General features: G+C 32.6%; 1 protein-coding gene across 1 annotated transcript in view; it reads left to right on the top strand.

Annotated features, from left to right (window-relative positions):
* LOC145690680 (GILT-like protein 1) overlaps positions 1-3,949 on the top strand; it is a 50,987-nt gene extending 47,038 nt beyond the window's left edge. The window contains exon 5 of the mRNA XM_081765820.1: positions 100-3,949. Coding sequence (XP_081621946.1) covers positions 100-198 — 99 coding nt within the window. The 3' untranslated portion in view covers positions 199-3,949. The remainder of the gene's footprint in view (positions 1-99) is intronic.
* The last annotated feature ends 8,285 nt before the right edge of the window (positions 3,950-12,234 follow it).

Raw genomic sequence — 12,234 nt, 5'->3', positions numbered from 1 at the left:
CTTACATACGTATACGTGTATTTCATCAGGACATGTTTTCCACATTTTCTTGGAAACTAAGGTAGACTGTCAATTAATATGTCTTTATTTCCATTGCAGAAATTCGATAAATCCAAACAAGACAGATCTATAGAAAACTTCAAGGGTGTGCTCTGTGATCACTTTGAAGAACCCAAACCAACGGCTTGCTCGTCATAACACATGGGAAATTTATGGTATAAAAAAGAAAATTTGGATCAGTAGCTTTCTTTTAAATAGAAATATTGTCTATCCATTGTCTAGAATGAAGAATGGCGAATACTTTGTTAAATTTTGGATAAGTTCCTAAAACAACGTTGTATTTAGTATGATAAGTGGATGAGTGACAATAGTAGTGATCATTAAAATGTGTACAACACCCAACACGATTCAGTTCAGAATTCTTAATTTACTATAATAAAGATTTTCATTCAGGTATTAATTATACAGATTATAAAGGTTGTGCTAAAATCTGAAAACATAGTTCGTCTTCTGGAGGTAGAAAGTTTTCCTTTTGTTCTTTTGATCAAAAATCCAACAATTTTAGACTCTGACGTTACTATGTTGTTAACGGTGTCTTCCTGTTCTCCCTAATAATCCTCCAGCATTTATAGCACATTTCTAATCTTCACAAAAAGGGATGTTTAGATTTCAGGAAAATTTATTAGTAATAATTTTCCCGACAATTGTAGTTGCTTTCAGGACCCCTTGATTTCCATATATAATGCTAGCGTTCTTGAAATTAAATTAGGAATCATAGATTACCATTAGTTTACTACGAGTATATTTACGCGGTGTCTACTGGTCCTCTACAACTTCAAAGATGTTTGGTGTATACAAAGCTTTAGTGTTTGTGCATAGTTGCAGCTTCCTCTATAAAATAGCGATAAATCTAATAGATTTATGAAAATAAGTTATAAAAATAAGTTAGGTAAGGCATATGAAAAAGGGTCTTGGATATAACAATACAGTTTAATTATTTCTTTTTTTCTTTCAAATGTTAAAGCACTCCATATTATCTGTAATGTTCCTGCATCGGAAATATTTTGATCTGTCAAGTGCATTGTTTAATTTTACTTCTAATGTTAGTTCAGAAACGTGGAACAATAAGTTCTACGTCATATGAATTTAAGCAAGTTAATAATGAAAGAAAATATAAATGTAATTAGTAATTTAAGCTATCTATAAAATAATGCAAACTTTAAATTATAGTGTCAAGCATGATACAATGAAATATTGAATAATGTTCTATTTTAGCCTGTTCTTACATAATTTCAGATATAACCTCGAATAAACAATGTGTTTATTCCATAAGAGCAACTTCTAAAACAATATGAAAGAAATCGACAAACATTTTTCTTGTTAACTATTCGAGTTTCAAATTTTGTTCACTATTCGCGCTTCAATAGTGACATGTATCCATATATTCGTATATACAGTGGAGTTTCGTTAATTCGAACTTGGATAATTCGAAATATTGGATAATTCGAACAGAAGTCCATTCCCCTTGAAAACTATTGAAAACAATAGTAAAAAATCGTGGATAAATCGAACTTTTGAACCTATGCTTTGGATAATTCGAAGTAAATGCAGATGAAAATGTTTAATGTTGGAGAGATGTAAAGAGAGAAATATAGTTTAAACGTGTTTTCAGTTATTCAGATGCAGCCATAGGGAAGAGTAATACAAAAGATAAATAGAAAATCTATATAATGATAAAGATGAAGGTGAGTTGGTGAAGACGTAAAGATAGAAAACGTGTGTCAATCTCATCTTGTTTCAGAATTGGTTAAAAATTTAAGATGGATTATTGATGAAGTCAACCAAATATTATTAATATCGTATTAAACGCAATACATGAAATTCAAGATTTATTGACCGTACAAAAAACAATAAAATTTAAGCAAATGAGGTTTACGACTTCTTAAAAGTGAGAAAAGAATATTCAAATTGTTACTGGTGTTTAATTGTTTGGGCTATTCAATGTATGTTGTAGTGTTATACGTAAATATATTTTCCATTGTACACGTAGTTTGAATTATATGGAGTCAATGTCGTTTGTTAGTTTGAGGTATTCAATCACGCAAATAATAAGCTGCTTTAAAGGTAAAGTCTAAACCATATGAATATGTTTTTGATGCACAGTGCTTTTTTTTTATTATTGTTATATATGTGAAAATGAATATTATTGGATAATTCGAAGTTTTTTCGTGTCCCCTTGGACTTCGAATTAAAAAGAGTCCACTGTACTTGTAACGTACTTCAAACTAAATACACAGATTGGGGGAAATGTCATACAACCAATCACAGGCCACTATTTGTTTATTTTTTCGGAAAGTGAAAATCTAACCAATTAGAGTTTCTGACCAATGGAAAAAGTGAAATTTTTGACTCAGTTTAAAATACGATTAAAGATGGATGATGAGATATAGAAAATCAAGGGTCTCTGAAAGCAGCTGAAATTGTCGAGAAAATTATTACTATTAAATTTCCCTGAAGACTTAAATATCCATTTCTGTGAAGACTATGCAGAACAGGAATGCCTGAAGTGCCTAAAATAAGATCAAAAATGTGCTATAAAGTGCTGAAGGATCATTAGGCAGAACAGGAAGGAACTGTTTTTAACTTACTTGTCAATGTAGTGTGTTTTGTTGTATTTCTTGTTTTCTTAAATGTATCTGTAAAAATATGTCAATACTACCCTAATTATATTAAGACATAACCACTCTTACTGCTCAGAGTTTCAACTATTATAATCTTAAAATCTGGCGCATCCGGTTATTCCAGAGTTTTTGGTTACTTCAAGTTTAGCGTCCCTTCTCAGCACCGCGTCTACACGACACGTCGGTCTACAGTTTAAAGTGGAATCAAAATCACCGACATTTTTCTTAATTTAATGCTTTTTTTTATCAGGAATCGAACCTGGAATATAAATATTCCAACTTTGAAGTCATTTTAGGTGGCTCCACAGATGAATATCTTTTAAATAGTTCCATTGGATTCATCATCTTTGTTCTACTGTAACAAGCGCAATTAAAAATCGTTCCAAGCATGTTTTTTAAAATCTTTTTAGGATTGGCATAAGCAATAGTCCTTTAGCATTTACAATTCAGTTCTTTTCAAGTAATATTATTTCAAGCATAATTTTCATTATTATTACAGAGAAAATATACATTAAATAAAGTCCAACAAAAGCTTGATTACTCACGAAGCTAGTTGCACTATTACTGACAAATGATTGTCAAAATAAAATTAAATAACTAGAACAAATACGAGCCTGTTTAGCACAGAGTTTACAACTACGACAAAAATTAATTAAATAACTACGACAAAAATTAATTAAATAACTACAACAAAATTACTTAAGGTAGTATGTGTATAATTCAATGTCATCATGTTATATTACACTTAAAGTTTATGTCTGATTTTTGGTCAATGTGTTTATGGTGGGCTACAACGAATTCATACTTTTTTCTTTCTGTCTTTCTATCTTGCAGCTTCAGAATTCCTTTACGCACATACTACTTCGTAATATTTTAGGAAACCATACTACGTTCATTCGAACGTAATAAAAATATCGTAAAGATATGAAAATTTGTTTAAACATATTCTAGGCCTCCGTTAACTTATTGACCAAGCGCTACTCTCATTCAGCATTATTATATTGTTAGACAAAATAGAATCTGTGCTTTTATGATCATCAAAAGAATATGTCGGTATTATTCCAACAAAGTTGAAAGACATACGTCCTCCCTTAGCATAAACACTTATAAATAATTTAGTTATATATGTCTGTTATTTTCCTTAAAGTTATTGTATTAATATGAATAGTATTTCTAATAACTTGGAACTTTTGTATGTGTATAAAGCTAAGTCCATTTATTTTTCTACGTTAATTTGTATTACAAATAAATTTATTTTTAATAAGAAATTTCGTTTTTTGATTACGAAAAGTACCCTCAAAATATATGGGAAAATTCTCCATAAGATGCACTTTATCCCTGTTGTTATGTTTCTAAGATATTTCTTAAAAATAAACCTGCAGCCTATTTCATAAGTCTAAAACCATGAGGAAGATGTCTAGTTCATAAATGCTGTTCAATATTATCACCGTTGACTGTTATGGAAAGCTGAAGATGGCTTCTCCATTCTTTAACTCCTAAGTGACACGGAAGTTTAAATCTCCGCTTGACTATACGGGTGGAAAAGTATTTAAAATATGAACCTTTAACTCACACTCTCAAAGTATATTCCTTACACACATACTGGTATTTTCCTTACACATGTACTGGATGTAATTTTTAAGGTTGAAAGAATACGCGAATGTTAATGGTTGAAAGAAAAACAAAAGAATTTTTGCTTTGCAAAATGAATGTGCTTTGTGCTTTGGTCAACATTGTCAAGGAAAGATATTATGAATTGTTTCTTTGGGTATGCTGCGTTCAATAAATGTAATATATATGGTATTTAAATAAGGAATGTATATTGTGTCGTCTATGTTTTATAGTTTGAATAACTAATATTAGTTTTATGTATAATGCAACTATTATAATTGGCGAGCCCTATTATAATATGCCTGTACTCAAAACTACATAAGCATGTAGTTTGACATAGTGTAGCGAAAAAAATTATCAGCTTCATGCCTACTCGGACTTTGTATTAGTATTTGAACTAATTCTTCCATAAAAATAATTTGGAAGTTCTTTGTATTACACTATGTAGGGGTGCTCACTATATGCTGCGAGTGTTTTAGAGTTGCATAACAGCCAGAAAGTTCTGGACTAGTTATTAATGGTCAATTTAGTTCTGAGAGCAAATCTTCAACTCAAATCCACCTTTATTAGATTAGTTGTACAAGCTGCCAGCAAATAGCTAATAACCACTCCCGGGTCAATAGTACTTTAGCTGCTATAAAATTGGACGTTCTTATACAGTATTAATGAGCTATACCGACAAACTATAAAATGTAATTCGCTACATCAACATTAGAAACATAGTTCACATGCACCTGTGGAAAAATACATAATTTCGGAGCTAGTGCCGTCCAAAAGTTTGAAAAATACACTGCAAGGCGCCCAACACGAGGAACTGCAAGCTGACGCTCCATAAATGCAAGAAGAAGCACCAAAAATACACATCACACCAACGTTCATTGTGTACACAAGGAATTTCCTAGACGGCATAAGGGATTCCAAGGCATCCTAGGACCGGACCATTTTACAATAACAACTTCTTTAAAATTATTAAAGAAAGACTAAAATGTGATTTTTCTTATTTTGCTAATCTCTTCTGCTGTAACAGTACTTACACTGCCATACCACAATTATTTATCATTTCCTTACTTATTAGTATGATGCCAGAGAAATTGAGAATCTCGAATTTCTACTTTGTCGTAGCTAACTTCGACGCATAATTAATTTGCAATCAATAATTTTACGTGTTCAGCAAAGACGGTGTGTTTTAAGTGTAATTCTAGATCAATAGTTACAGAGATATGTAGCTAACGTTATTACATAGATTGGGGACGAAGAAAGGGTTGTGTAGCACCTTACCAATGGTGCGAGCAAAGTGCACTGTAAATGTTTTAACCCTTATCCGGGCAACCGGGGCCTCCCAGGCCCAGTAGCTTCATTTTTCTAAAATTTCTCAATAACCATACATATTTCGAAGACATAAAATACTGAATTCTTCTATCTTTCGTCGAAGTTAAAATCATGAACATATCGAGTTGGTAAAGCTTTTTCTTTTTTTAATTTGAAAATCTTTTCCTGACGTAACCGGGCAACCGGGGCCTAGGAGGCCCCGTATAACTTTAGTGAAATTCCTGTCAAATATTAGATCAAATTGTCACATAATTATATATTGAACACGTGACTATTGTAACCTTTAGTCGGAACAGTATGCGGCAACAGACATTGAATTTTGAGTGTTCTGCATTTAAAATATATACTGGGCCTGACAGGCTCCGGAATACATAGAGTCCGGAATAGAATACATAGAGTTATATTTTAGTAAATTTTTATATATTCAATCATCTTGACAAATAAAAAAAATAATTACATATATTATATCTTAGGCATGCTAAAGCAAATTATGATTTGCGACATACGCAAAGAAGACACTTATTTCACTTTTAAAAAAAATGGACAAAGAGGAAAGAAAAGAAAAAAAACTTTTAGGTGTATTAGAACTTATGAGTCTCTACCTCACGTCGAGACATAAAAAAAAATATTCTTTGTACGTCCTGTAGCGTATATCAAACTCGAGCATTCGAGATCACTATTAATGCACTAAAGGTAGTGTCCAACACATTTCGCTCGATTTAAATTCAGTTTATGTTTATACACATATATTTTGCTTTATAACAAACCATTTGTTCAGTATATACGAACTACCAGTTTGTAGCTGTATTCGCATATTGAAAGTTCTACCCATCTAGGGATTTCTACTCTATTTGGTCAGAGGAGAATTCTCCTCTCGGTTCAGTCCATTTTTGGATTCATTATTTAGTAACTCCAGGTCACTAGTTAGTCATTCATCACTTGGACGCATCATAACACTTTATTTGTGATTTACTTATAACTTTTACTCATAGTATTTATATTTGAAAAGATCTTCACTAGTTGGGAGGATTATGGTGATTTATATCATGGTAAAACACTCGTTAAGTCATAGGATACACATCGGAAAACAGGGGGGATTCTAGGTACACTTTCAAAAAAATTTTCTGGTTGATCACTAAAGGATAATATTTGTCGAGGGATTAGATTACGTTTTAGACCTGCCGTTATTTTGAAATGCATGCCATTGAAACTGTTTACATTATTGATTACTAATTACATTTATTCAGAACAAAGAAAATTATTTAAGTTCGCGGCGGTATTCTTAAAAAGAAAATTAGGCTACATCATTCCATTCGTCGGAAAACATTACTTAAAACCCATGGCAACCAATAAACGTATGGGGCAGATGCGGTGCCATCTAGGGATTTCCATATTATAAATTTAACATTTTACATTTCACGTTAATATTCTATATTTCATACATATTTACATTTCGACGTCTCTCTCTCTCTCTCTCTCTCTCTCTCTCTCTCTCTCTCTATATATATATATATATATATATATATATATATATATATATATATATATATATATATATATATATATATATATATATATATATATATATATATTCAATACACGCGCACACATTTAATTACATAACCCCAACACTAATTTGTCCAAGAAGGTTGCAACATTACACCAAGAAACAAAACTTCCGACATATCATCATAAAATATTATTTTCCTTTATACCGCGCATCTATTAATTTTAAATTTTCACATATTCAATTGGAGAGTAGATCAAAAAAAAACTTGTAAGGCAGGCACGTAACACAGAACATTCTTAAATACATGAACAAAACAATTTTTATCTTAACTTTGGGCTCAATATTACAACATTCACGGAAATAAACTAAATGGAAAGTGACCACTGGATAAAAAAAAATCCCAGACGGACAATGGTGAAGGAATGAAAGTGGAAAATTACGGTGTACCGAATCGTTACTCACCCCGTCGATGGGTCAAATATAATGTAAACCCAGTCCCTAACTATTTCATCAAACGAATCGTGTCTTGAGATGTCTCAGCTGGACATTTCGGTTAAAAAAAATATACATTAATTCATTGATATATTATACTTTCAAAATCGGGGGGAGGTTAAAAAATTAAAAAAAACTCTAGAGGAGAAGTAGAAGAAGTATAGGTAAAGAGAGAGAAGACAGAACACTACAACTACGAAAGATAAGTGGTCGAATTTACGTATACAACATAATATAACCAAATATTCTCTTTTATGCCAAAAGGGGTTCGGCTTACCAAATAAATAGCCGAAAAAGATGTCTGCGAAGATGAGACAAGTCTGTGTCCCCGATGGGATTTTCGGAAAGACAAAGGCTTTAGGGAAATCCCACCACTCACCGTATCCGGTCAACACCCTTGCAGATCCCGGAATCCTCCGGAAGGTTAGAGAAGGCGTTAATTTAGAATTTCAAAAAGGAAAAAAAAATCATCCGACCTCTCAGAAACTAAAAGAGTCCAGAATAGTAATGAAACTAGAGTAATAGTTAAGATATCCCTAATTAGTGATTTGCCAAAATAATAAAAAAATAAATAAACTGAATTTTGGATCGGTGATTTCTATTGCCAAACTTCACCGATAGCTCCCCTTCGCAGAATGCGCTAAATTCTGAGGCATCGATTAATTTCCATCACTATCTAGTTTGGAAACTAAGAAAAGAAAACGAAAATATTCAAGGGGGAGGGGTCGATGCCCGGGTACGGTAAAATAAATTTCAATAACTAACTGTTTCGATTCTGTAATCCTGTCTGTCCTATTCAGTCTACAAACACTGTATTGTAGCGTAATATGAAAAAAAAATCTCAGAGTCATAGGATCTTCTCTTTCATAACCAACTGTAAACACAATTCACAACAGCCCAAAACGCCAACTATTTGGTATCATAATCGATGAACAATTACATTTAGTTAGCCATTACATGATGCTATCCCTACCCTGCTGTCAGACAAAATTGTTATAAATAAATACTACTATTATGGCATACTCAACTGCGAAGTAATAATACATGCTGATATATAACTCGCCTACCTTGTCGAGTGATGTCTCGGCGTGGAGGTCAGAACTCGAAACGATTCTCACCACACATTTACGTTTCGTATATATGTATATATATCAACATATGGCTAAAATATACCGGGCCCATGTATACACTATACGGGTGTCCTATCGTCTATTCACTTTTACTACAATATTCATATTCATATTCAAGTAAATATTCATATATTCATATCATCATCTTTTTCCATTTACTACGACGCTATATTTTAAAAACACCCTGTTTCTTCTATCTATGCCCGAACTATTAATTCATTTCATCATATATTTTTAAAAAAATCTATAAATCGCGTCCCGACCAACACGCAAGAAACATTACTCGAACCCAAGACTTCTTTGCCACACAAACCATCCTATATCTTACTTCGCAGCTGTTTAGAACAAATCTCTATATAGAAATATTCACAAAAAATAAAATATGTGCGATAATATTGCTGAATGTGATAGCATTCTGACAGCAACAATGAAAATTATTCTGCAACTACAAGAAAAGAATTGGAATTCAATATCTCAATTTCAGAACGGAAATAGCATCACATTGGCTGACTTCGGTTAAGAATCTATGCATAGTTTATTTACTTAAATATTTTCATTACTGGATTACACAGAATGTTGTAGTTTTCAGAATATTAAAATGTCAAATCACATTATCCAACTATCTGTTCATATGGGCCGGAAATCGTGTTTACTCGGTTTTAAATCGAAAATAAAGGTCAATTTTGTAAAACCTAAATCACTAACTGGGTTTGATGGTAAAATATGCACGACTGATAGTACGGAATTTCGACACAAGGGCGCTAGTAACTATTTGTTCGAACTGTAAACCACGAAATGTGACCTTGTACTCAGGATTATTGTACTATATTACGTTCACTTTCAAATATTGTTTATAAGTTCATTTAATGACGGAATAAAAAAATATCGCATAGTAAATACTACACTGTCCATATTTAATTATCTCACGCACTCTTTCATCACTTAACTACCACAATTACTACTACTAGAAAATGTTTACTACATTACAAATATACACATACTACTTAAACTACAAGACACATCATGCCAATACACACCAATCATCACTACCATTAATCTTATTATCCATTTAACACACATAGAACTCATCAGAGTTTACCATTTTTTGTTCAAATCGGCTCTAGCTGATGTAGGGGAAGGAAATGGGCGGTGAAAACTGAACCAATTAGTCCTGATTAACTCATGATATTTTATCAGATACTGGTCAAAACGTGTTCAAGGGGAACATACTAAAGCTATTAATTTTGAGGTTCCCTAAAAGGGAAGGAAACCTAGACAATTTAAATATTTAACCCATCCCTACTGGAAGCTATCCCAATTCGGGATTAAAACAGGAGCCCTTAAAGTTAACCTAAGCGATCATTCTCATGTTACAAAGATTCCGAAACTCAGAATACCGCCATGTGGATTAGTAAGAAAAATCACTTACTATCTACATTAATAAGTTACTACCCGGACAGGTCTTAACTGTATATAATATCGGGAGGGGTGAAAAGGATAATCACTGTTCTGAAATTTCTAAATCGAAGCAAACGAAGAGTTTAGCACACCAAATTAAATGCACGTAATGTCGAACCTGTCCACACTAAATATTTACATCCGGCATGGCGTCCTATGTATCCGGCTACATTGAAATTTTAGTCTGTTTTAACTATTAAGATTGTCTAAATTTTAGCTCCTGTGCTTCCTGGTAGAGTAGTTTTGACCTGGATGTACAATTTACCTGTCTTCCTCGGTTATACAGTCAAAATTCCTGCATATCTGCTAGCCGATCAAACACACAGCCTTCTTTTTTCGATCGACGATGTAGAGTGAAGATGATCGCGCCTTAATATGTAGCGTGGGTAACTGCACCCATCAAAGTAAAGCTTTTTTGGCGGTGGAGTATTTAAAACGAATAAAAAATGGTAAAATCTGGATTGAACCGGATGAACATTGGTACCAAAAGAGGGGTGAGGAGAGTCCAAAATATTGTGCCAAAATTTAGATTGGTTAATTATTCTAAACTCCCATCCAATGATGGGACTATATTTCCGAATAGCACTGACACCGTGAGATTTGTAATCGTCCATTTAAAATATGCATATATAAGATTTATAATTAATTAATATATAAATAAAGATATGAATCCCCCAAAATATGATTCCTAAACAATTTTTACCGTCCTCCATGTTAATTTGGAATAAAATAACGAACAAATAAATAATTTATATGGATCGAAAGAAATATTTTCTAAATAGGAAGTACAGTCGGTGCAAAAATTTCTGGGACCCTCCCATCAAAAATATCATTACATTAAATTGTAATGTTCCATTACACAGTGTTTTATTTAAAAGATTCTTCTCCATATAATATATGTTTACACAACGTAGAGGAGTCAGCTATTGCGGTAAAGGGTTAAGTGACAACCAATGTAGCTTTTAAGAACCTTCAATTACTGTTAATCGTTATACAAATCAGATTCTACCTCTAGAGAGGAATTGTCCCGATCCCCCTCATACCAAATTAGAAAAATATGATTAAACAAGTTTACACAGAGAAAGCAAAAATACTCACTTGTGATGTAATTCATGTCATTTGACCAGCTTCTTCTTTAGTCCAATGTTTAGCCTGACAGGGAAGATGTTTTCTTGTTTGATACCTCTTTGGCTTCAGCAATTCCTGACCTGACCTCTTTAATGTAGTAAGACTCTCTCGTTAAGACTTCCCAGATAATTGAAATGTTGACCACCTTAAGCTCTTCTTGATCTACTCTTATCCGTAGATCACGGGATATTATCGTGATTTTTCGACTTTTCGATGTCATTTACGTTCCATATTGTTTCCCAGTGTAGACTATCCTATTCATAATCTCCTATAGTTCTTTTTTGGTTTTAGCCATAATAACCGTATCATCTGTATACCCCATCCTCATAATGATATTTCCTCCATTCTTGAAATTTCCAGCATTCATTAATGCTTTCTTCATTAAACATTCACCGTAATCGTTGGATAACTGAGGTGGCATATATTTATCTAAACAAAGTTTCAAGGGATCTAAAATGATTTCAGAAAACCCTCAACTCCTATCCTCGTGTTAGCGCCTCAGATAAACAGATAATTAATGGTCACTGTTTCCTTCAGCATTTGAAAATGCTTTGAGAAAATTCTTAAGGTAATGTTAATAAAATATTCTCAGATAATTTACATGATATATGATGTACACATTATAAAAGCTGGTATAACGGTAATTTTGTACTCTTTGAGGTGAGTTTGAAGTTGGCGTATTTCATTTACATTGGCACCGTGGTACAAACTGATACCTGTCTCTGTACATAAGTCATCTATTTCTTTGTCATTGACTCATTTTGTTTGATGTTTACACTCCTTATATCGTTTCATATCTACATTCTTGTATTTCTTCAATCCATCGGTAATTACAAAGGTTACATCTTAATTCTTTACATGTACAATCCTTTTTTATGCTTCGCAACAGTTCTTC

The sequence above is a fragment of the Thermobia domestica genome, chromosome 7 (assembly GCF_964235325.1).
Source record: "Thermobia domestica chromosome 7, izTheDome1.hap1.1, whole genome shotgun sequence".
Classification (NCBI taxonomy): domain Eukaryota; kingdom Metazoa; phylum Arthropoda; class Insecta; order Zygentoma; family Lepismatidae; genus Thermobia; species Thermobia domestica.
Note: the sequence above shows the minus strand (reverse complement) of the source record. Positions and strands in the feature narration are given on the sequence as shown.